Source organism: Cyclopterus lumpus, chromosome 7, assembly GCF_009769545.1.
Source record: "Cyclopterus lumpus isolate fCycLum1 chromosome 7, fCycLum1.pri, whole genome shotgun sequence".
NCBI classification, from domain to species: Eukaryota; Metazoa; Chordata; class Actinopteri; order Perciformes; family Cyclopteridae; genus Cyclopterus; species Cyclopterus lumpus.
This window is the reverse complement of record NC_046972.1, coordinates 10,446,425-10,473,133: the sequence shown is the minus strand read 5'-3', so window position 1 is coordinate 10,473,133 and position 26,709 is coordinate 10,446,425. Positions and strand designations below refer to the sequence as shown.

Below are 26,709 nucleotides of genomic sequence, written 5' to 3'. Positions count from 1 at the left end.
CTTCTATATTTTCAAGTGTTTATTCATTCTTAGAGTTACTAACCATAACATAAATGTATTTCAGATCACCTTGTAGATAACTGAAACAAGAAAAAAAATGTCAGCATGTAGAATTACAGTAAAAGTAGTTTAATACTAAAGAATTGGCAAACAGATAACATGTAGTCGGACTAACAGGTAACACTAAAGGCTGAGATGCTACTATCTGAGCAAGGAGAGTTGTGAGTTGAGTCCATCTGTCACTGAATTCATTTAGGCACTAGCTTCTTCTACACAGTTTCTAATGTATTTTGTACAACCAGGTAATGGAAAAAAAACATATATCCTTGTATATGCACTTTGCTGTGGCAGTTTTGCATAATGGCAAGTATTAGGAGTCTGTCTAATCCACTTCACTTCTTGACACAGTAGCTTTAGAAACTCTGATTTGCAGCTTGACACAAAGTTGTTGTATGCAAAAGCAAATGAAATGGCAAAGGTCACAAGCCTGTACATCATAAACAATTTTAAACTAAGACACAACTCATTATGACACCATGTTAGTGACTGCTAGAGAAATAATTACTTTTTAATCAATTATCAAAAGGTTTTTCGATTATTTTTCTGTCAATCTATCAGTCGGCTACATTACTCCTCATGGTTTACTAAATGTTTACCTCCTCACAATGATATTCTGTTCTGTATTAGAAGACAATCTACCTGCTAGAGATTAAGACCAAAACACAGTCAAAATGGTGAAATATGCCCATTATGATTTAGGTGACATCTTAATAGCTTTAGTGTTATTATTATTGTCAGTGTTGCTGAACTATTCAAATTCCCATCCTCGTATATGCCACCATCATGATACCTCTTTATTATACAGTTGTGAAAACATAAATAAAAAAGAATACATGGTATAAATGTCTTACTTTGTTGACATGGTCCCCTACAGACTAGAGGATCTGTTTACCACATTCATGTAATATACATGAGGAGAAACCGATCTTATTGAAACTACAACTCCTCCAAGTCTGCTTTAAAATATGAGTTCATATAAATTCCACTCTTGTGTTATGAGAAGACAAATGTCTGTTGTTAATTCAATTCAATTCAGTTTATTTTGTATAGCCCAATATCACAAATTACAAATTTGCCTCAGAGGGCTTTACAATCTGTACACATACGACATCCCTGTCCTGTTAGAGGAAAACCCTGGCATTTCACACAGTGTCAAGACATAATTGTCAGATGCCATGTGCGTTTTATTCCATATGTATCATGGTGTGTATTGCTGTGTATTGACGTGCATTTGGATACGTTGGCAGGTGCTCAGCCATGTCACTGGCGCCAGGCTGTGTGTTCACTTTAAAGAGCTTTCTGCTGAGTCGGTACGCATACAAAACAGCTCCAGACGGCGGCGCCGTGGTAATTAAGGCCTAGAGGAGCAGCAACAAAGCCTCCCTCTTGTTTTACATTCTCTCATTTGTGCCTCGGAGCCCCACGTCTCAATTCTTAATGGATAACGTCCTCCTAAGGAAAATTCACGGAATTGAAAAGAAACACTGTCTTTCAAATAAAATGTCTTTTTCAAAATGATGTACCATGTGTGTTCTCCTGCAACCGTCTGTGTGTGTGTGCAAACGCGTGCATATGTGTTGGAGAAAGAAGAGGACGTGAGAGCTGACTGCCTAATGGATGCAGTGACCTGTATGTTTTTAGGATGCTCTTTCTGGCTAATTTGTTGTTTTTCTTCTGCTCCTGTCTCCCTCACTATACTTACACTCATCTCTTTGCACTCAGCCATCGCTCCAGACTTCTCCCAAAACTTGTTGAAGACTCAAACTCTGGCCCGACAGGGTGGCGACGTTCTGATAGAATGCAAGCCTAGGATGTCTCCTCGGGGTGTCATTTCTTGGAGGAAGGGGAAGGAAGCCCTGAGAGAGAGCCACAGGTACCACATGTTTCTTTGTGTAGAGCAGTAAGCTCAAGTGTGTGTGTGGGACCACAATTGTTTAGTTTTGTTTGCTTTACTTGCAGAATCGTATTTCATCGACTTGTTTTGTAATTTTTTCCTACTTTGTATTCATGGCGACCAACAGCAAAGAACAGAACCACAGTGTCACACAATACAATTTGAATTGCATAACACGTTCTGCACTCCACCACTTTGCTCCTGCTATCTACATTTGTGCCCTCCATTGTCCTTTTTTTCCCCCGGCTGTGCTCAGAGCTGGTTTTCGGTGCTGTTTACTTGAGGTAATTGGCCGTTCCTAGACTGCGGCACTTGGATCAATGCGCTGATCCATCAGCTCATTAGGCGTATGGAGGGTCATTAGAGCGCGAGGCAGTCGATGAGACAAGGAAGAAACAGGTGAAATCCCCAAAAGGACTGATCAATGGCCAGCCGCTGAACAACATACATTCTCGTGTGATAGTTGTGGTGACACCAGGGAAACTAGCTGGACACCTTGTTTATTTAGAAATCAGGTTCAGTGCAGATCAATGCAATGCCTCTGTGCTCTGGAGAGGAGAAGAAAAAGGAAAAACAAATGTTAATCAGAAAAGGAAAACCTACTCCACCCCCACCTCCCCCGAAGCAACAATGCTGGTCAAAGCACCAGGAGGATGTCAGTGATTGATCAGGATTTATGTTTCACGGAAATACGCAGTGACGGTAGAATGCACCTTCAAACAACATGTCCTTTATATCTTTAGCATTGCTGGAAGGGAATTGGACATAAATGTTTGCTCAGCTTCAAATGCACAAACGACCAATTAAAGAAAATAGAATGTGATACCTCTGTTGCCATTTTTCTGAAATGTCGCCATTTGATGATATTTGCACTGTTGCAGTTCTCACACGTTTGAAACATTCAACAAGTTTAAAAGTGGAAGAGCCAAACATGCCCTGATGTGCTTTTGCACTTTTAGTTGCTGGGAGAGCTTTAACTTTCTAGTGTGCTTTCAAATGATGTCATTTGTATAACACCCAGTGTTGTCTTCACAAATCACTCAATGATGCATCTCCATATTCTGTTTGATAACGTCTTCATTGTGTGCAGGAATGTACCAGCAGGAGGCAGAGCCCACCTGCGTGCACATTCAGGTTCCTCATTTGATATGGGATTAATTGTTAAACTGGCTCAGCAGCTTTTCTATACCTAACCTCTGGGATATCCATAACCAACACAGTGGGACTCCAGCAGGTTTAGTTTAGTCCCAACTCCCCCTGTCAAACATTATGTTTAGCAAACTAAAGGTGCGGTGTAATTGTGAGTGAAGGTGCCAGGCCCAGACTATTTGGTTAATGGAGAGAGATGTTTGTTTGAGGTGGACTCTGCATAAAGACTGTGTATTGCAAACGCCTGCTAAATGTTGGACTCATCTTGCAGATTTATCATCCTCTTGACTATTGAAAGGAAAACGCATCCAGACCGCAATGTGCAATATCAATCGCGCTCATAAAGGTGAGATTTCCCATTAGAGATTTAACGTCGCAGCTCTACCCTGAAGTGGGTGAGCTGCATACAAGATGTTAGACTTTGACATTATCGCAGCATCTCCCACAAACCTATTCCCCCGTTCCTGGCCCGTTAGCATTTACTTCCCTCCATATCGTAATGGGGCTGCTACCAATGCTATTAAAGCGGTGGCACAACACTAATCCATCCCACTGGCTCAACTAAAATACCCATAATTCCTTCTAATCTTCCAGGGATAATGTTTTCAAGGATCTGGAGCAGGGGAGAACAAATCAACTAAGAACATAGCAGGATCTGATTAGTTAATGAAATCACGTTGCGGTGATACCTATATCAGCTCATATACCAGGCAGGTAAAACAAGATTGCCTTATTACAGGGTTACTGTGCACTTATGCAGGGAGCTATGAGGTTAACGATAAAGCGCTTACCCTAATTTAATTTCTCTGCTGACCGATGCCAGCAATTGTAAATCGGATATAGGAAATAGCACTTAGGAATATTACCTTTGGATTGAACCACTGTGTTTAAGATTGTTACGCGGAACAGTATGTATTGCGTCATCATGTAATGTGAATCAATTTGTAATCCTGCTCCTAACACAGCAAGAGCTTTCTGGATGTGTTGCCAATACAGAACGTGCATTCCTAGCGAATTAAATAAGCAGTTCCTCGTAATATACTGAGTTAATTATGCAATCCCTCTCAAGTGGTCAAATAATGTTTTTTCCTTTACGGCCTGGCCTCTTAGTTTTTTGTTACACCATGGAGAGGCAGAGAAGGCTTTTAGATTACAGCCAATAGCTCAATAGGCCAATAAGGTTGAGGTAAAGTGCTTGTTTACTATATCACACCGCTAAAGTTTAATGCACCCCACAAATTCCCCCAATATCTTAATTGCTCCAGGGCAACATTTGAAAGAAAAGGGAACACAGTGATATCATTTCAGACAGATAATGCACCTTACATCTTTATCTTGCACTGTCCCAAATTTTGCTTTGGTGGGGAGGAAGCTTGACATAGGCTACCGCACAGTTTAATGGCAAGTCTTATCCCGGTGCCATATCCATATCCATAACTCTTTGTTATAGCCCATTACAAAAGAAGGCCCTTAGTTCAGTTAGGAGAATATACCCCTGGCTCCACAGGGTTATATTTAATTCTTCCAGCTTTTAAGACGAGGTCCAGGGGCTGCCTTCAAGGGATCTTTAAGAAAAAAAGGGTTTAAGTTCTACTTTGAAAGCAGTTATGTTTGAAACACCGGCTGAACCTCATTACACTGTTGTGCAGTTCAGAAGATGAGATGGGAGCTTCTAGTGCGGATTTGCAGGGCAAAGCATTTATCAAGTAGGTAATTAAATCTTCGGAGTCCAATGTGGTCAGGAAATTGTTCCACTGTACAGCCTCGATTGACAGGCTGTATCAACAGACTGGGGGAATACAAGTCGATCAACTGGCACGGATTTTCTGACCAAAGAAATTAACTGCTGATAGATTTTCTATTGTGGCTCGACTCTCTAAAAGAGGTAAAGCTCTTTGTGCTTTGCATTCATGAAAAAAAGTCAATAACACATTTCTCCCACGAGCATTGAATGTTTACCCAGCGCTTCAAGACAGAAATCATATGGCAATGATCATGAATATCCTCCCTTTGTCTGTTAAACCGTGGCATCACAATGTAAGTCTGTCACAACTGTTTCCCATCATCACATATCTGTGCAAATGAGACTTAATGATTATTGCTTGTTTGTAATAACTTTGATAACACAAGGCCAAATTAATTATGAGCTCAACGAGCACTGGCTGTCCTGTTAGCTCTAGGGAATTCATGTCGAACACTGTGGTATTCCTTGATCCCTGCAGGGGATGTTTCTCATGCCCCGCCCCCTCTGGGGAGATAAAGAGCTAGTAAAGGCTCCGTGTTGCTTTAGGACATCTCGGCAAAACAGATTATTGACTTCATAGTGACGACTGGAGGATGAGCTCAGTAACAACTAGCCTCTCTAATTCTTGATATTCTCTAGAGATTTGAAAGAGACATTATAGGACCTTTCTTCTGTAACCCCATTCAGGTTGACAGATAAGCCACATCAAGATGGCTACTTCAGCTATAATTAGTACAGTTAACAAAGCAAATGTAGCTTGATCATACACAGTTAAAGCTCAGTTCTGACACCTCTTTATCAGGACAAACATATTAAGTCAGTATTAATTTCAGACATTAATTTCTGTTTACTTTGACAAACAAGATAATGGAAAAGCAATGATTACTGCCAACACAAAGCCAGATAGAAGCTGGGAAACAGGAGGAGAGTTTAGGATGTAAGCATCCAGTATTTACAGAGACAAAATAGAAAGAAGTAGGAAAACGTGTTTTCTAAACAAGCAGAAATGCTTTGATAACAAGAAAGACAAAAGGATCAAACCTGAGCAGGTATCAAAGATAAATCCTTTTGTGATACAATACAACCAGCTAATATTGTTTATAGCTGATCATTACTTGATAAATTAAGGGTTTAAAATGAATGGATCTGTTGCTTGAATAAATCCTTTTAGCTTTTAATCAAAGCATTCTGTGCAGCGTGACAGCTGTGTTCAGTTTTCCACTAAAGCGAGGGAATGCTTTTTTGGCATTACAGTAAATAGAATTAATCAAACCATTTATTTTAATGTTTTGTTGCCTCAGTCACCTGTGACTCTGCCATTAATTTCCCTTTTATAAACTAGGTGTTTGTGGCTCTCACCAAACTACTTTCACTTTATTGACGTTCTTCTTTTATCCTCCATCCTTGACAGATTGCAGAGTGCAACATTAATGTCATGTAGTTTTCCTTATGTGTTCTTTTTGCACGTGTTTGTTTGTACACACTTTATTCAAGACCTTGCTGATATGCTTTTTAAGGATTCATCCCCCTCCAAATTGTCAACGGTGGCCATCATCATTTGCAAAGTATTGTATTTTAGCTCAAATGTTTGATTGAGTTCAATTAAGTGAAAGGAGAAAAAAAACTACACTCATGTATGAATTTGATTGATGCTCTGAGATGAAATAATAGTCTTCAGATGGAATCTAAACATGGAAGACTGGAAGCATAAGCACTTTGTTCAAGCGGTGCCTTGTTGCTGACCTATCTTTCATATTTGGCTTTACGTCACTCAGGCACCTTGTTGGCTGGTGAAGTAGAAGCAGTACTTTCTCTGTCGGAGGAAATCTGTCTGGCTTCACTAATGACACCAATAGATGAAATGAGAGTCTGGTGCAATCTGTAAGCGTGGTTCAACTTGTAACCACACAACAAGCGGTCCAGCTTGTTGCTCTGCTGGTGACATTTTACTGGCATGAAAGACTCTTTTGGTTTAAATCCAACTATTTAGGTTGGATCTTAGTAGTGGTACTTGTCTGCACTTTAGCTGAGTATTATGCTGCACCTACCTCTTTTCTTAATGGTGTATTTAGAGTAAGGTGTCTTAAATAATAATAATAATAATTGTTGTTGTGTGAACGCAGCATAACTCTCGCCTCCTTCAGAGAGTTAGGGAAACAGACGGTTGAGAGGGAGCTGTTAATAAGATGGGTGAGGTAAGAAGGTCAGGAGCAATAGCCTGGAGAATGTGAGACGGGGTGAGGTCAAGGGGGCAGCAGGGCGGGCGAGCGGGCGGGCGGAGATTACCAAGGTAGGAACTTGATTAGGAGACAGTGGGGTGAAAGGGGAAAGCGAAGAGGATGAAGAAGAAGTTGATGGACGTGTAGCGATAGAAGATGGATTAGTAAAGGAGGAGCGTATGTCATCTATCTTGTTTGTAAAGTAGTCGACGAAGTGGCTTGGTAGAAGGGTAGAAGGGTGGAAGGAGGAGGGGGACAAGTGGGGTCAAGGAGGTTGACCAGAGTGTTGCCCTTACGCGCGGCACTGCAGGCCCGGTGGTCTTGGTGTTGGGCACCCGGAGGAGCGAGCTCATGTTGCACCGTATGCAAGAAACCTGAAGGAACTGCGTTCAAATGAACACCTTTGTATGTAGTACAGCCTATGTGACAACCAGCGTTTCTTTAGGTAATTAAATGTTTTCATTGCATTTTGATGTTTTTAGTGCTGAAGCAATATTTCCAACGTAACATGTAAGACTTATACAGTGTGAGTAGATCTATAACATTCAGTTTTTTAGAAGGAAGGAGACTTTCCTCCCACAAAGTGCACCCTTCTTGTCAACTTGGTGCTGAGAAATCAAACTGTAAGAGTTTCTCCTTATGTCACGCTAAAGCACAGGAACACAATTCAAATTCACTGAAATAAATTGAGGCAAAAGTAGAAATGCTTTAGAACACTGGACTCTCTCATTTAGATATATTGTTTGTGCATTTTGAATAGATAAAATTATATATCAACCCAACACTGGTGTACTGTCAGTTGGCCTGATACAGTGATATGTATGTATGTATATATATACATATATGTGTATGTATATATATATATATATATATATATATATATATATATATATATATATATATATATATATATATATATATTAAACTTTCTTCTTCTTTTTACCCACAGAGTTACTGTGTTGGATAATGGCAGCCTACGGATTTCCAATGTTACTAAAATGGATGCTGGACTCTACACGTGTGTAGCCAGAAACCAGTTTGGAGTAGCGAGCAGTGCTGGCAGCCTTTTGGTTAAAGGTAAAATATATATTTATTTTTTTTACTTTGGCTTCAAATATCTGCCCTTGTTGGTTTACTGTAAAAGGCAGCTAGATATTGCTTGTTTATTGTTTGTTATCCCCAATAGCTGTTTCATTGGTGTTCTTAGATGACAAATATTACAGCAACAATGTCCCTCTATTAAGATAATATTGCTATTATATGAAACAGTACAATTACTGTTAAACATTAACGGCTGGTCTGCTTGTTGTCATGTATTCTAGAAATGGGATTGGTGGTTATTTGTTAAAAAGTGTTATATAATCCATTTGAACATCAGGACGTATCCAGCCCGTTTAATACACTAACCCTAATTTACATTTGTCAGTATTTTGGGGGGACACTAAACAAAAGAGCGCCCAGTGCTGCATTCAAGATTAACCAACACTGACCCTTACTGCACACTTGATGTCCAAGCACGACTGCCCTCTTTTTACCTGACAGATATACAGTCCAATTAGTTGGAAGCGAGACATGAAGCTCATTGCTCTCATGCGCCTCTATGTTTAATTCAGTTTGCTCCATGGCTCATAGCCATGCTCGGTTTGTTTAAGATTTCAATCCATTTAAATCACACACTTCTGCAGAGCAATGCATTTTTCTAGGTCTTTCTAAAGAGCAGAGTCAACAACAGTACTCTATATTAAAATGCCTTTTGGTGATTCCTCTTCACAAGTGTTTTTGAATTGCAAATTAGTTTGCATAGAAGCACAATTTCAATCTTTTCCCATGCAACGATGCCTTACTGTACATTTACTGTACTGTTATACAGTGTACTGTATATTTGTATGTCTATCTATTAATATAATTGGTACTGTCCTTAAGTATGAATTCAAGGAACTGCAAAAGCATATTACATTGTAAGAAAAACACAAAGATCTCCTAAAATATTAGTCATTGTGAATTTGATCTCGCCACCATGATGCTACTTACTGTTTACATATCAGTGTATTCATAATGTTAATCATTAGAATTGAAAGGAAACATTATTAACAATAACTAAAGAATATTTTGCATTCTTGATTACTTTCAATTAATTGCTGAATTGTTTAGTCATCACAATGTCCTACAGCCCAAGGTTGCATTTTGTTTTTACAACAGTACCATTAAACAGACTAAAGCAGGACTTTTTCAAGTTTAATAAGCCGGTAATTATTGAATTTGATTAAATTGATAAGAAAAATGTAAGACAACAATTGTTTCATACTTTTACTTTTTTTGCAATTTTAATCAAGTATTTAATATATTTCAGGTATATAGGCATAGCAACACATTCCAGAAATTCATATGCTAATTCATTTGGAAATATTAAAATCCTGCATGTATCCATACAATAAAAAGCAGGGCCATGCTCGGAATATACTGAAGGTAGTAACGAGGGAGCCAATTTGTGATTTTCCTTCCAGTCATAACACGAAATGAGCGTGACAGCTTAGTAATCGGAAGCAGAAAGTTTTCCCCTCTCATTTTGCATCTGGTGCCAAACTTCCTTAAGACTCACCTGGAATGCTCTTCCATGACCAGTCGGCTCTCCATCCGGGGTGCGAGATAAACAAGCTGGCTTGTTTTGACAGAGCTGAATATAGACCTTTACTCCCTCTGACATGCTGCATTGGCTTTCCTGTCCATTAGTTGCTTATGACATGCATGCATAATTCACAGTGGACTAGTGTATGGGCCTCTCAGCCTGTGCTATATTCTGTTGAATGAGACATACAGCCAAAGATTATGTTGATGCGCACCACACTGAGGATGAAATAGGATGGCTTTTTGTCTCGGCACAAACAGCCAAATTATAGACTCGGCTCTGACCTGCCGTAATGGTTGAGTTTTTCCTTTTGTTTGTTTATTTCACTCTGTCGTTGTTCAGTGATACATCAGACCATACTCTGATTTATTATACTCAAAGAAAGAGATGCAATATAAGCTCACTGGCTGAATGGAAAATAATGTATCTTGTTTATTTTAACATCCAGGACAGGATTTGACAAAGGGCAGGATTTGTTGTTGAGTGTGGCATGTTTTTGCAATTATTTCTCAATGTTCAGGGAACATAACGCAGTATAAAACAAACTTGTGTATTACGATACATACAGAACACAGTCTAGAGTCTAGACTGTGTGAAAAAGGTATATCTATGCTGTTGCATGGCCACCTTTCTAACTCGGTGCTCTCTGTTTACAGAGCCAACAGGGATCACCAGTCCAGCAGGTCATTTGGACGTGACCGTGGGGGAGAGCATCGTGCTGCCCTGCCAGGTGTCTCATGACCCCACGCTGGACCTCAAGTTTACCTGGTTCTTCAACGAGCAACTCATCCACTTTGGAAGCCACTGGGCGTATTTTGAAAAAGTTGGTGGAGTAAGTGCAATAATGTCATCATTAGAGGGAATGTGATATGTTGCAACTGTGAGCTACCGGTACAGAAATATTGTTGTTGAGTTCCTTTTAAGCCCCACGGCGCCGATTTACACATTATAGTTAGACTGTGTAAAACCTTACAATAAACATGAGTAAATATATTGATGTTGTACATCAAATTAAACAAGAGAACTTGCTACAAGAATCAGTAAGCCATTTCCACACACCTCAAACACCAACTGAAAGAATTATGAAAATATCATAATCATCATTTTGTGAGGAGTCAGCCCACTCAGCACGTTTCCGGAACTAGCAACCCGTAGCTCGCTGCTATCAGATAGCAAAAAGCAAGAGGACTCCTCACAGATTCTAAATATCTTTTCAAAATCCTTCTGCACCAAAGCATCACCGAGATATGAGCCAAAGAACACAGCAACATTAATCGATTTAGCGCTTACAGTCACAAATTTTGCTTATTTTTGGCTTTTTAAAAAAAACAAAAAACTTTTTCTTCTTCTAATCAACAAAGACTGCTATATTTGGATGCATTGAACACCATATGTAATATACAAGTGAATTATATGGTTTAGTACATGAGAAAATTCAAATTGCCCAAATGCCCATTTCGCCTAATTAATCTGTACTAAAACCTCTCTAACTTTGTTCTGCTTTACTTTTTCAAAGTCAAACTTTACAGAGAGACTGGTCCCATATTGTGCTCTGATATCTGATGTGCTTTTCTGTTTCTGTACATCCTTCCAAGAGATAATCACCCTGAAAGTGCTTTTTTTTCTAGGCAAACCTGGAAATTCAACTTTTGCTGTCTTTCATCTTTATTTACTCTTAACCAGTAACAAGTTATTTTGAGCAGAAACCTAGAAAATAGCTTGGGGCTTAAAAGGTTAAAGTACCTTTGAACACTTCATTATGAACTAGAAATGGCATTTGAAGCACCAGATTCTTTTGTTGGCCAAGTAACATTTCCTGGGATAAAAAAAAATACACACACTTCTATATTTTCTTGACAACCTTTCTATTTGAACACGGTGACTCTTTGCTTATGACTTAAAAAAGTGCCCTGCATCTGAAGGCAGGCTTAAAGCAAAGCCATATGCAAACAGTTACATATAATTGTACATATATACAGTAGTTTAAATCAAGGGTGTCAAAGTAATTTTTGTTCATGAGCCACATTGAGCCCAGTTAATCTTAAGCGGGCCAGACCAGTACAACCATTGCATTATAACCTATAAGTAACAACCCCACTTTCTTTTAGTTTTACAAGTACAAGTACATTCTGATAACATTCACAATTAATAAACAATCCATTTGCAAAGCAGATGATGAGCGACCTGAGACGTCTCGCTGATCTCTCGTCTTCGACTAACAACAGACGGCTCTCACCTCAAACCTGACAACGAGTAATCTTTCTCTGGACTCATTGATCCCTGCAAGTTCTTGTACGTCTCGCCATGATGAGTCTGATAGTGGCCCCGAATATTATATTCTTATTCTCGGGAAAACCCCACTGAGTACACGTTTCTCCTTTTTGACACCTATTTTCACTGGCGGCACCTGCATGACCAGTAGCCTCGTCTTGATGGTGTTGTGTTACATAGCCTGTATTTAAGCATGTGGCATCTAAAATAGGGCCTGCTGCTCTTATTAGGACACCCAGTGAATAAATATCAGAAAATTGTAATTAATGCAATTGTTACACTTTGCAAAGTCATTTATTGGGCCGGATTGGCCCTTTTGGTGGGCTGGTTCTGGCCCTGGGGCCTTATTTTTTAACACCATCTGGTTTAAAGTGACTCATAAGGAAGTAAGCTATTTGAAACCTATTACAATAATCGCTAACACATTTACGTCTCATTCCTCCACAGCTTAATTTCAGCTTCATCTTTCAAGAGGCAAAGTATTGAACACTTCATGATGAATCATACAGATTAGATTTTCTTTTTGAATGAGCAAGAAGTACTCGCCTGTTTTGCTTGTTAATAACACTTCCTCCATTGACAAATGCAGCAACCAAGGAATTAATTATGCAACGTCCAGCCATGCATTCCATTTGATCATCGAACACCAAATATATTTTTTCTCTTTTAATTAGTAAAAGCAATTTTTGTTTGCATTTGGCACGATAACGACAACAAGAGCTTTCTAATTGCATTTAGCTCTGCAGTTCATCTAAACACTTGACTCCTTCGCAGATATTGATAGTAGGTCACATTACTGATAGCTTTCTGATCTATATGGAAACGTTGTGGGTAATACAACATTGTACAAATAGTTTCTTTTGAAGTGGACTGTCATGCTTTTCACTACGCTGATAGTCTGCTGTGAACTTAAAAGCATGGAACATACAATAGCGGTGAGTCATTGGTTTATGTGTTTAGGGGGAAGCATTATCGTTGAATATTTACACCCTTTGTAACATTTTCTAAATGTTCAGATATCAGTTGCAAATACAGATGGAATAAGCCTTTTCTATCCAACACAGAGTAAACAAGTAAAAGAATATACATTTTAAGAAGGTGAGTGAGTCATACCCTAATACCTTGTAATATTGTAATTTTATAACTTCAGAAAACATCAAACATAAACTTGATGGCTCAGAAATTGAAACAGATTTGGCACAATTACAGTATATATCATGGGCTTATGTTATTTTCAAATGTACTATTAAAATGAAGACAGAGTAGTAATGTTGAAAAAGCCTGCAACAAACCTAATTGAAGTCTGCTGGTAGATAATTTACTGTATCCTGCAAGTGTTGAATATGAACATGATATGCCTCCAGCATTTTCCATCCATCCATCCATCCATTATCACCCGCTTATCCGGGGTCGGGTCGCGGTGGCAGCAGGTTCAGCAGGCCGACCCAGGCTTCCCTCTCACCCGCAACACTTTCCAGCTCATTCTGGGGGATCACGAGGCGTTCCAAGGCCAGCCGGGAGATATAATCCCTCCAGCGTGTCCTCGGTCTTCCCCGGGGCCTCCTACCAGTTGGACGTGCCCGGAAAACCTCTAATGGGAGGCGTCCAGGAGGCATCCTGACTAGATGCCCGAACCACCTCAGCTGACTCCTTTCGACACGAAGGAGCAGCGACTCGACTCCAAGCTCCCCCCTGATGTCCGAGCTCCTTACCCTATCTCTAAGGCTGAGCCCGGCCACCCTACGGAGGAAGCTCATTTCGGCCGCTTGTATCCGAGATCTCGTTCTTTCGGTCACGACCCAGAGTTCGTGACCATAGGTGAGGGTTGGAACGTAGACCGACCAGTAAATGGAGAGCTTTGCCTTCCGGCTCAGCTCCCTCTTCACCAAGACGGACCGGTACAGTGCCTGTTTTACTGCTGCAGCCGCACCGATCCGCCTGTCGATCTCCCGCTCCACCTTACCCTCACTCGTGAACAAGACCCCGAGATACTTGAACTCCTTCGCTTGGGGTAGGCAGTTTGCCCCCACCTGGAGGGAACAATCCGCCGGTTTCCGGCAGAGCATCATGGCCTCAGATTTGGAGGTGCTAACTCTCATCCCTGCCGCTTCGCACTCGGCTGCAAAATGCCCCAGTGAATGCTGGAGGTCACGGTCCGAGGAGGCAAACAGGACCACATCATCCGCAAACAGCAGAGAGGCGATCCCTAGACTCCCGAACCGGATCCTCTCCGCCCCCTGGCTGCGCCTAGATATCCTGTCCATGAAGGTCACGAACAGGACCGGTGATAAAGGGCAGCCCTGGCGGAGGCCAACACCCACCGGGAACGTGTCTGATTTACTACCGAGGAGACGAACACAGCTCCTACTGCAGGCGTACAGAGACCGGATGGCCCGTGCCAACGGGTCCGGCACCCCATACTCCCGCAGCACCCCCCACAAAAACCCCAGAGGGACCCAGTCGAAAGCCTTCTCCAGGTCTACAAAGCACATGTAAACTGGTTGGGCAAACTCCCAGGACCCCTCCAGTAATCTTGCGAGGGTAAAGAGCTGGTCCACTGTTCCACGACTGGGACGGAATCCGCACTGTTCGTCTTGAATCTGAGGTTCGACAAGCGGTCAGAGCCTCCTCTCCAGCACCCTGGCATAAGCTTTTCCCGGGAGGCTGAGCAGTATGATACCACGATAGTTCGAGCACACTCTCCGGTCCCCCTTCTTGAAGATGGGAACCACCACCCCGGTCTGCCAGTCCATGGGCACTGTTCCCGACCCCCATGCAACACTGAAAAGGCGTGTCAACCAAGACAGCCCAACAATGTCCAGCGCTTTCAGCATCTCAGGGCGGATCTCATCCACCCCTGGCGCCTTGCCACCAAGGAGCTTTTTGACTACCTTAGCGACCTCTGCCAGGGATATGGGTCTTCTGGCGCTGCCCCCTTTCCGGGGGACATGTTGGCCGAGTTTAGGAGTTCCTCAAAGTGCTCTTTCCACCGCCCGACGATGTCCCCAGTCCGGGTCAGCAGTTCCCCCCCCCTGCTGAGAACAGCCTGGGGTAGACCCTGCTTTCCCTTCCTGAGCCGTCGGATGGTTTGCCAAAACTTCCTTGAGGCCAACCGAAAGTCCTTCTCCATGGCCTCCCCGAACTCCCATGCCCGAGTTTTAGCCTGCGCGACCATCGCCGCTGCAGCCCTTCTGCCCCACCGGTAACCGTCAGCTGCTTCAGGAGACCCCTGGGCCAGCCAGGCCCGAAAGGCCTCCTTCTTCAGTTTGACGGCTTCCCTCACCCCCGGTGTCCACCACGGGGTTCTCGGGTTGCCGCCACGACAGGCACCGATGACCTTCCGGCCACAGCCCCGAGCAGCCGCGTCCACAATAGAGGCTTTGAACAAGGTCCACTCGGATTCCATGTCCCCAGCCTCCCTCGGGATTTGTGAGAAGTTCTTCCGGAGGTGGGAGTTGAAGACCTCCCGGACAGGATCCTCTGCCAGACGTTCCCAGTTCACCCTCACTACACGTTTGGGCTTGCCAGGTCTTTCTAGCCGAGTCCCCCGCCATCTGATCCAACTCACCACCAGGTGGTGATCAGTTGACAGCTCTGCTCCTCTCTTCACCCGAGTGTCCAAGACATACGGCCGCAGATCAGATGATACGATTACAAAGTCGATCATTGATCTCCGGCCTAAGGTGTTCTGGTACCAGGTACACTTATGAGCCACCTTATGTTCGAACATGGTGTTCGTTATGGACAAACTGTGGCTAGCACAGAAGTCCAACAACAAAACACCATTCAGGTTCAGATCGGGCAATCCGTTCCTCCCAATCACGCCCCGCCAGGTTTCTCTGTCATTGCCCACGTGAGCGTTGAAGTCTCCCAGGAGAACTATGGAGTCGGCAGGCGACGCCCATTCCAGGACCCCTCCCACCGACTCCAAGAAGGCCGGATACTCCGAAATGCTGTTCGGTGCATAAGCACAAACAACAGTCAGAGCCTTACTCCCCGCAACCCGTAGGCGCAGGGAGGCGACCCTCTCGTTCCCCGGGGAAAACTCCAACACAGCGGCGCTCAGCCGGGGGCTCGTGAGTATCCCCACTCCCGCCCGGCGCCTCTCACCCTGGGCAACTCCAGAAAAGGACAAAGTCCAACCCTTCTCCAGGAGCTTAGTTCCAGAGCCCATGCTGTGCGTGGAGGTGAGCCCAACTATATCTAGCTGGTACCGCTCCACCTCCTGCACCAGCTCCGGCTCTTTCCCCGCTAGTGAGGTGACGTTCCACGTCCCTAGAGCTAGTCTATGCCGCCAGCGATCGGCCCGCCCAGGTCTCCCGCCTGACCCGCTGCCCGGTCTACATAGCACCCGACCCCGATAATTCTCCCTGCGGGTGGTGGGTCCATAGGGTGACTGCTGCTCCATGATGTTTTTTCGGGCTGAGCCCGACCGGGCCCCATGGGCGAAAGCCCGGCCACCAGACGCTCGCCGACGAGCTCCCCTCCTGGGTCTGGCTCCGGGAGGGTGCCCCGGTTTCCCTTGTCCGGGCAAGGTAGCTTCAGTCCGTGGGCTGCTTATCATCAGGGTTTATTGATAACAGCAACTCCAACATTTTACAGTTCCAAATAGAGATGTGCTCCTTGCATGTTGTGGAGCGTAGTGCTGCTGCCAGAGCTGCTGTCGCACTATTGCAGTGGCTGGGATTAATAAAATGATGGGACTCATATCTGGAATTGAAATACGTTTTTAAGAACACCAGTGAAATATACTTTGCAGCAGAAATAAGATGCTGAATATCTTTGGTCTGATATGTTATATTACTTAAGATGAAAGGGAGGCGTGTTCAGTATTGAGTTGAAAAATATTTAAAAAAACTGAATGTTACTGTACATCTTTGTAATTATAAAAAAAATGTTTTATGTAACCCAACACCCCATAAATGATGTCAGCATTGACAGAAAGCAATATCACTGCCTTTTAGATACAGACTTTACCCGCAATGGAGAGAGAAGCTCTCAAAGCCTTTTTACTGTCTCACTTAATTTAATAAGTATGCTTCGAGGTTATGTTTTCCTGCTGTATCTCAAATTTGCCAGAGTGAGAGATCTGTGACCCGCTCCATCCCCAGCTATATTATTTTAATGATGGCAGGGAGTTTTAAAGAGTGAATGACTTGCAGCAACTGAATTTTTATCTTCATAAAATGTCCCTGATTATACATCAAAGTAATTATAGAGTCTAATTTTGTTTCACAGTCTCTTACTTTCATAGATAAGCCATCAATGTAACGTTAAAGTTCAAAGCTAATAATGCACTTGGCATTGAATGGTTGTCTGTAGATTAAATTGAATCAGAAGGAATAAAAGGGAACGAGCTGAAAGAAGAAAGAAGAGCTTTTTAATTTCCAGCAAAAAGCTATCCTCATAAATGATCAAAAAAACACTTCATTCAGTCATTTGCTTCATCCCTGGACTTGTGTTTTCCCTTTCTCTTCTCTCATGATGTAATAAATTGAATGCCAAAATAAATCACTGACATTCTGCAGTTCTTTTCTTCATTTCGCAACATTTTACTGACCTTCTACTCTACTTTCTTACTCTTTTTTTTCCTAACTTGTGCACTGACAGCGCTCGGCTGGTGACATCATGATCCGGAACATTCAACTGAGGCATGCTGGGAAATATACGTGTGCTGTTCAGACCAAGGTGGACAGTGTGTCTATTGCCACTGATGTGGTTGTCAGAGGTAAGGATGCCCCCCAAACTCAAATATTTAAAATAAATGAACCAAACCTGAAAGTCAGATTTGTTGTCGATGTCACAACCTCAGTATTTACACGCAACATCGCTATATGTAGCTACATTTAGCAAATCCATTTATACTGCTAACTCCCTGCTAGCAAAGAATGTCATAGTAACTGAATGGCAATCGTCTCTTAGTGAAACAAACACACCTTCACTTTAACACTTTTCTGTATATCATAAAGTAAACAAAAGAACATGAATAAAGTCCCTGTGTGATATATGGTTATAGCCTGTACATATAATTCCCATGTTGGAGGCAACGTTTGTGGGACCACCATGCACCACGATGCAGACACACAGTAAGATTCCACATAAGCCTCTGGCATTAGTTCCCAACCTTTTTACTTATATATAATATTTAATATATGACCCCTTATAAAAGTTGACATATGTTCAGGATTTGTGCGTTTCCCTTGCAGTATCCTTCGACTATTTCCTTTTTAATCTTTAGAAAACGTGAATAACAAATGTTTTTAGGTATTTTTTTTCTTTCTTCATATCCTAATAACCCTCTCTGATTAACCTTGCAAACCGCCACGTGGGGAACCCCTGCCGGAGGGCAGGTTATGATCTTTTTTGATGTTCTTAATTGTATTGCAATAAACTGCACTTCAGAAAAAATGGTGTTCTTTTGTTCCCCTGTTTAGACTGTTTGTTATTTTCTGCTACTAGGGTAAACAATGTCATTTTTGGACTGGTGGTAGTTCGGTTTTGCACTAATACTAATCCTAATACTCGCTCTCTAATCAGTTTGTAACATCTGCTCTAATTATGGCTCACCAATTATGTATCTCGGTTCCGCCTCTTGTCTTCATTAATCTCTACAGTATATATCTTCCTGTGCAAATACACTCTCACTAATTATCCTTCCAGGTCCCCCGGGCCCCCCTGTTGACTGCCAGGTGACTGCGATGACCGAGACCACTGCCTCTCTGTTCTGGGGACCCGGGATGGACAATCACAGCCCCATCACCAGCTACACCATCCAGGCCAGAACTCCCTTCTCTCTCGGGTGGCAAACCGTTACCACCGGTAGGCTGGTTTCATCTGACAAGTCTGACTGTGGGTTGAGTGAATGTGAAGTTATTAGATTAAAAAAAGGGGCAAGGGGATGTGACTGGTGTCCTTTTTAAATGCCACACATGAAGTGGGTAAATAACACATCATCAGCTAGCTTAACTTTCAAAGACAGCTCTTGCAGGGTTTTGATGAAAGGTTATTTCTGTGATGTCTCTCAGTTCCTGAGCTTCTTGGGGGGAAGCAGCTGTCATCCTCTGTCATTGACTTGAGTCCATGGGTGGAGTACGAGTTCAGAGTCCTGGCAACAAACAGCATAGGAACAGGAGAGCCCAGCAAACCATCCAAAAAGGCCCGCACCAAAGAAATGCGTATGTATCAGAAGCTCCTTACATTTCCTCCGCTGCCAACAGTGCCACAAATTGTTTGCAAATTATGCCCAGGACGGCAATTAGATTCCTCCAAAGAACTTTATTGTACGACTGCATTTCAGAGAATTATTTGCTTCTTCAGGGCCACACATGAATTAATTAAGTACACAATAAATATGTTGATGCCTTGCAGCTCTCGTCTGTGTCATCCATGTCTGTGTGGAGAACGGGCAGTGCATAGAAAATACTAATAGATACAGTATCTTTGGTTCAGAACCAAAATGAATCAAATCTAGACAACAGAGTAGATTAAAAAGAGATTGTCAAATACAAAAAAATACAATTAAATTAATCACCCTGAATTTGTAAATTAGTGACCATACATACAGAGTTGTTATACACAACTGCAGGTACATACACCTACGTATACAGATGAATATATAAGTACACATATACTAAAAAACACTTATATGGATAAATATAAAAACATACAGCAATATATTGTCTCGTAATGACAAACCAATAAAAAGACCCTCTAACCAAGAGCAGGGCAGTCCTTTAAGGCTTCATAAGATGTTTGAAATTAAAGTTGTTGTATCCACTCTGCTGCACATCAAAAGGCAAATTCTGATTTTATACAAAGTCTGGTAACGGGAAGGGAAAAAAAGTATAAACCGTTGTGTGGGTCCAGAGGCTGCACTAAATCTATTACATTGCCTTAAGGCTTAAGTGATGCCACTGTGAACAATTGGTTGGGGCTAAAGACTACAAGTTTGAATAGGAAAAATAAATGTTGGTGTGAAGTTAGAAAGAGGTGAGATCACCAGACCGCTGTAGCCCACTCCTTATATCTGCTTGAGGCTAGCAGCTCAAGGATGGAGCAGTCTAAATTTATTAAGAAATGTCTAATTCTTGAAAACGTTGAACATGCTCAATATTTTATGTTTACTCTGTAACCTTGCTTGCTGCTGCTACAACCAAATTCTCCACTGGGGATGAATAAAGTATATATCTATCTATCAATACCTCTAACTCATGTTATTTATTGGTGAGCAGCAGAATACTCCACATTGTCATTTCTTATTGCAGGTAATTAATTAAACACTGTGGTTGATATGTTAGTTCCCAGGGTGACTCCGTCAAGAGTGAACGGCGGCGGTGGGGGACGTTCAGAGCTGGTCATCACTTGGGAGGTAAACTTGTATTTATATATTTTTTATTTATATATTTGCACAAACACACACACATATTAAACATTTCGATAATAGACTTAATGTTTGTATATTTCTTATTCATGTTAAATTAAACATACAGTCATGATTTTATTTTATTTTTCCTCGGTATAAAACCACTTAACTAGACAGAGAGAGGAGTTCATGCAAGGCTTGCAAGAACATTACCGCCCTCAGCAGTATTGCTTCACTAATCCGTGCATAGCTGCATTTCTTTTCGGTATTAATGTTCTATCTGTAAGATCAGTCATCTTGAGTCATTCCTCTGACTCATATCTCCATAGCCTGTTCCAGAGGAGCTGCAGAGTGGTCCGGGCTTTGGCTACGTGGTGGCTTTCCGCCCACTTGGGGCGCAAGGCTGGATGCAGGCTGCTGTCACGTCTCCGGACGCCTCTAGATATGTCTTCAAGAATGAGAGCATCCCTCCCTTTTCCCCTTACCAAGTCAAAGTCGGGGTTTACAACAACAAGGGAGAAGGCCCTTTTAGTCCAGTGACCACCATCTACTCAGCGGAGGAAGGTGCGTACTATTACAACTTCAGCTTGACTCCGGGAATGTGCTGCACTTAGTCATTTCAGATCAGTTTTTATTTTGATTGCACTTTTAGTCATTTGCATTTTAAACACCTACTGCCTCAAAGCCATGCATGAAGAGCAAGTGGGCCAACAACTGTTAACATTTGTCAATTTCAAACAACTTTCACTAAAAGTGAACTCTGGAAAATGTTCTATGTAGCATACAATCCTGTTCCTTAACAACTTGATAGGATAAAACCTTAAAGTTGTTGGGCATTTATTCATGAAAATGTAATATTACAGAGAAATACATGAGATTTATCTGTAGAGAAATACTTAAAGACTTAAGTTTTTAGGGGCTGTAATGTTCTATTCAGTGGTGGACTTTCCAGGACTTAATGTTGGAACACTCCCTCCTCCTCACACAGGGATACAGATAGATTGGATGGAGCTGTATTATACTCAATAAGTCATTCTTAGACGTGGGTGTTGTGAATCTGTGCCTTCTTCCTTATCCTGACTATCCTGCACACGTGCCTTTCAGAGCCCAGCAGAGCTCCAGGGAAGCTGAGGGCAAAGAGTGTTTCAGCGTCCGAGGCAGAGGTCACCTGGAAGCCGCTGGCCTGGAGCAACAACCGCAGACGCATCCTGGGATATGAGGTCAAACCAACACCCCCCCACACCCCCACAATAGGAGTTGTTTAAATGTAGTGGACATTGCCAACAGCTCGTGGCATATCTTGGATAACAATACAATAACCTTTTTGTATTAGTGTCTGTATGATTGTTCGTGCATGAAGTTAACCACCGTAGATGAGCATGATGAAGCCCCCCAGGCTTCATGAACACACTGGTGCAGTTACAGATGGAAGTATTGAGTAACAAATCAGATGCAAGCTGTTAAAGTATAATATGTGTATTGTTGTGTGGTTTTAGTTGCAGTACTGGGGTGAGAGGAAGAAGCAGGACACAGCCAGTGTGATCAGGACAGTAGGGAATAAAACGTCTGTACTCGTCAGGGATCTGGAGGGCAGCAGTACCTATTACATGTCTCTGCGCGCCTACAACAGTGCTGGAGTGGGTCCGCAGAGCATCATCGTCAATGTCACAACCAAGAAACCACGTAAGGGCTCTCAACTCAGTGTGGGGACTGACTGTCTTTTTGTGCATGTTTGTTACCTCTGGCGAAAGGTGCACGGTCCATTTGGTATATATATAATTTCAGAAATAATGTTTTACCAATTGGAGTGAAAGTAGAGAATAGTCACTACACAAGAGCACCATAAAGTGCATTATTTATTTTACTGCCTGACCCCGCGGATCGAGTCCTGGCCGGGGAACCCTTGTTGATCGTCATACGCATCTCTCTCTCTCTCTCTCTCTCTCTCTCTCTCTCTCTCTCTCTCTCCCCGTCTTCCAAACATGAATAATGTGAAACTGAGGGACAACATATAGCACTCACTTGTCATTTGATTGACATGGTAAATCTCTGATGTAAGTGCCTGTTTAATTCACGGTCACACTGTGATTTGACATGCAGGCCTCGCTGGAAAATGATGTTGTTCCCCGCTGACAGGTTTCCTATAAACATTAGTTAACTCCTCGTTATATTGTTCCACACTTTTCTTTCTATAAGTCACCTGCATGTCAATGAACGTACACCTGTGTGCGCGCTTGCAGAGCAGAGCTCCGACCGATGAGCACCATACATTCAAATAGGTTAATGAAATAATATCACAGTTTCATTTGTTTCACACTCGCATGTCTCTTCTTCATTCTCCCCAACCACCTCCGTCAGTACCGTCAGTCCCACACACATACAGTATTCCTAGAGTCACTGCTCACTCCTAACAGTGGGATGATAGACTGATGAGAAAACTCCTTCATGCTGAGTTGATTTCGGACTTTACCGTTTATCGACCAGAGGGCATGTTGTTTTACTGCCTCCTCTTCCTCTTTTCCTCCAGCGCCCAGTCAAGCCCCGGTCAAAATAATGTGGAACACTTCCAACTCCAAGGTCATCCTGAGGTGGGACCAAGTACACGCTCTGGAGAATGAGTCAGAAGTCACAGGATATAAGGTAAGAAGTGGAGAGTTTTCCTCTTCTCCACGAGAGAGTGCTTTAACTGGACCTCTCTGATGAGTGAATGGTATTATAGAGTAGGTATTATATGAGTACCGGTACACCTTTTTTTTTGTAAATTCCAGTTTTGAATGCAGTTATGTATGGATACGATACTCTGATAACTAAGGAGGCATCTAAACTTCTTACCGTCAAAGTTAACCGCATTAAATTTGGAAGTGCAGCTAGCCTCTAACTATTTCATATGAAAGTTAGTTGGGGTGCTGTGATGTGTAGCTGCATATTCATTTAATTTGTGAAGATCTTCACAAATTGCCTACTTTCCTAAAATAATAATCCCTTGATAGCCACAACGCCCACATCCTATTCTTTTTTGCCACATAATTTCATCAACAGACAAAGATCCACAGCGTTTCTGATTGTTTCTCAAGAGAGGAGTCATTGCATTGACTGCCATCTTCCCAGATTGGGACATTTGACTTGTCATGGCAGTATTAAAAGCCTAGTACATATTTTAATGATTACTTCAAAAAAGAAAGTTCACACATAAATTTGCAGTTTTATGGGTTGAGAATATCAAAAGCGGTCGCTGCACATTATTCTCACCACATGCAAGGGGGTCTCCTGAGTGGGGGGCTGATTGTATAGTACAATGGGTAGATTCATCCGCAGCCCAGTGTCACGCTGCAGCTGACTGGATTGATGCATCTCCACACTCCCCTTATCTTTGCTGCACCCTCTACTCTGGTGGTCCATCACAGACATGTGCAGCTATCTCCAGTAAGATTCATCTTGTTAGTTTCAGTGGTTGCGCATTACATCTCACAGAGCTGTCTGAAAGAAACACAAGCTGGAACTTAGATTTTCTTGTCAGTGCACCAACTAGCACGCTCTGAAACCCCTCATATGATTCATTGTTTCTCAAGTGGTTTCATGCCATCCCTCACGCTGTCGTCATCTGTACCTCTCTGCAGGTGATGTACAGCCAGGACAAACACAGCCATCCCAGCGTGGTGGAGACCAACACCACCTCCTTGGAGTTGTCACTACCGGTCAACCAGGACTACGTTATCCAGATTAAACCCTTCAGCGAGGGAGGGGAAGGCAGCAGCAGCCGCCAGATTACCATCCCCAAGATAGCAGGTTGGGACAGAGACATGAAACATGAAAATGAACCCTGTGTCTGTTTGTGAGGCATCAGTTCCGTTTATTAGTTTTGAGATTTAATGAAAAATGTAACTGCAGATACCCATAAACTGGTGTTTTGAGCACGCTAAATAATATATTGCGTGCTACTCTCTGACTTGAAAGACCAGTCTGTGAATGTAAAAATATGCACTGTAAACAGCATTTTCTGTAGCTGCATTGCTTTATGGTCTTTTTAGGCGGCTTGTCTTTAGATAAATTAGTATCCCTGACATTTAGATGAGGTATTTTCCCGACCATTAAATGTGGCCGCAAAATGGTCAGTCTTCAAATAAGCCTTTTATCTTTGAAGCTAAGTATGAATGTTTTGTTTACAGTTGTCTCCGCTGTAAAATAACAGTCTGAGCAATACACATGTCATCAACAACAAAATGGGCTGAGACATGTAGAGAATATTGGCAGTAGCTACAGCCATCGTCTCGGAAGCCAAAATTGAGCGCAGCGTACCAGTGCCATCTATTGACATATCTGTGTACTCACACAACACTATAGTTATTTGTACTGAATGCATTTCATATTTTGCCTGCTGTATTTCTTTACTGTGATAATTAATGCGAGACCTTCACGTCAACTTTAACCACGTTTAAAGAGCAACATTTGTAGCCATTTTTTTTTTTTGTATTTCAGGCTCCATAGCCAAAGGAGCAGCCCCAGGGTCTTCTGCATTTCCATTGGTCAACCTTGCAGCGTTAATCCTCACAGCCAGGACGGTACTATGACAAACACCTGCATCAACCAGGCACTAAAGCTGCTCATCACTGAAAAAGGAGAAACAGCAGGTCAGAGACAACAAGAGGCTGGCAGCCACATTTCCACCTGCTCCCTTCCCTATCCTACTGTGTATTTCCTATTTTTTCTACAAAGATCTCTTTGTGAGGAAGAATCTGTCCCTCCATCTTTCTAAGAGTTATTGAAAGGAACTGGCTCTTTCAGAAGTATGTATGGCAGTGAAAGGAAACCGTGACTCGACTGCAGTCTCTTTGAAGATGTTTCTTTCTTTGCCATTTTCTGACCAGTGGATATTCTCACTTGGTTTTAACCTTGGAGGCCCAGCAATGTGTGATGCACAATAGGATGTGTATATGTTTTTCTCTGTGGGACTGTGCTGCTTCTTTTAAACAGATATTGTATGTAGCTCTGGACTTTTCTTGGATGCTGGGATTTGATCTAAACTGGGGTTGGAGGAGACCGGACATAGTTCATATTTATGTGAGTGAAGTTATATTTATGTTCGGTTCAAGACGAGCAATGGATGAAGTAATTTCCCTCCTCTCTGGAGACGATAGTCTTTGGAAAGCTTCCTGACCTGTTGAAGGGAAACCAACTGTTACTAATCCCTGAGCTAAACCTCATTGCTTTATGACAAACCAGAATTTGGGAGCTTTGTAACTTTATATGGATTTTATTCATGCTTTTATGTTACACCACATTACATCGAAAGCTCAGTTGCCATGAAACTGTAACCAAAGGTAAAGCCGACTTGGTTCAATACCACCTGTTGTATCATTGTGAGAAAATGCAGCACCTACACACCCAATATGGCTTCCATTATAAACAGCAGCCTTGTGTTGATTAATTGATGTCTTACCTTCCTCCCTCATCCATGATAAGTCTGGCACGCTAAGCATTTTGAGCCGCATTGTTGTTCACTGTATGTATGAAATCCTCAGGTCCCAAATGAGCCTTAAGTCTTATGATTATTATCCATGTTATTATGATTGAAGAGAGTTTTATTTATTTTCCTCTATTTATTTGCATTGTATTTTGGCTCACTCATGCTATAATTTATGAATAACTGACCTTACTGTATGCTTTGTTGAGATTTTTCACTTTTGTTACTTTTTAGATTATATTTGTGGGCGTTTTGGTCTCAGAAACAACATGCCTTTCTCCTAAGTCTTCATGATGCGCATTGTAATACAGTACACGTGGCAGAGATTACTGACATTTCTAACGTAGCTTATTAAAAAGTAGGGATTGTATTTTACTATCTAGTAAAATACTGTTTAGCTGCTGTTTGGCATGAGATGGTCAGTGTACGTACCTACGTTGCTTAGGATGTCTGAATGGATCAACCTGCTTTTAATAAACATAATGCCATTTTCCTTATTTATTTCTTTGCCGTGAAGAGACAGTGCTTTATCAGGCCATGCTATGTAAAGTAAAGCTCTCTTGGTCTGACTTAGAAGATGGAGTTTGCTCAGAAAAAATGCTACTAAGTGGACTTTGAGGTAAGATCTTTCAGTTTCATTGCTTTGACATAAAGATTCTACTTTAAAAAGTGGTTACAGTTGATGATACAAATGAACAAGAAATACACAGAGTAACTTTCAGAGTGTATGACTACACATAAACCTCTCCAACAACTTCTACTAATCTGACTCACAATTTGTAAAATGAAGTCAGTGAAACTTCAAATAACATGGCCTGTGTTTGTGATAACAGACCAACTAAGTCTCAGCAAAGGAAATAACAGTTGTTACATACCTTTGTGAAAGATTCACAAAGCATTCACAGTTTGGGGTGGAACAATAT

General features: G+C 42.0%; 1 protein-coding gene across 2 annotated transcripts in view; it reads left to right on the top strand.

The window, feature by feature from the left end:
- Positions 1 to 26,279, top strand: part of cntn3a.1 (contactin 3a, tandem duplicate 1) — a 74,172-nt gene extending 47,893 nt beyond the window's left edge. Inside the window, exons 11-23 of one of the 2 annotated variants that reach the window (XM_034538195.1) lie at positions 1,783 to 1,933; positions 8,016 to 8,143; positions 10,349 to 10,524; positions 17,574 to 17,691; positions 18,624 to 18,782; positions 18,989 to 19,138; positions 20,261 to 20,331; positions 20,655 to 20,889; positions 21,430 to 21,545; positions 21,822 to 22,008; positions 22,853 to 22,965; positions 23,943 to 24,111; positions 24,802 to 26,279. In XM_034538195.1, coding sequence (XP_034394086.1) covers positions 1,783 to 1,933; positions 8,016 to 8,143; positions 10,349 to 10,524; positions 17,574 to 17,691; positions 18,624 to 18,782; positions 18,989 to 19,138; positions 20,261 to 20,331; positions 20,655 to 20,889; positions 21,430 to 21,545; positions 21,822 to 22,008; positions 22,853 to 22,965; positions 23,943 to 24,111; positions 24,802 to 24,893 — 1,865 coding nt within the window. In that variant the 3' untranslated portion in view covers positions 24,894 to 26,279. The remainder of the gene's footprint in view (positions 1 to 1,782; positions 1,934 to 8,015; positions 8,144 to 10,348; positions 10,525 to 17,573; positions 17,692 to 18,623; positions 18,783 to 18,988; positions 19,139 to 20,260; positions 20,332 to 20,654; positions 20,890 to 21,429; positions 21,546 to 21,821; positions 22,009 to 22,852; positions 22,966 to 23,942; positions 24,112 to 24,801) is intronic. The other variant, XM_034538194.1, reaches the window with a different exon arrangement.
- The last annotated feature ends 430 nt before the right edge of the window (positions 26,280 to 26,709 follow it).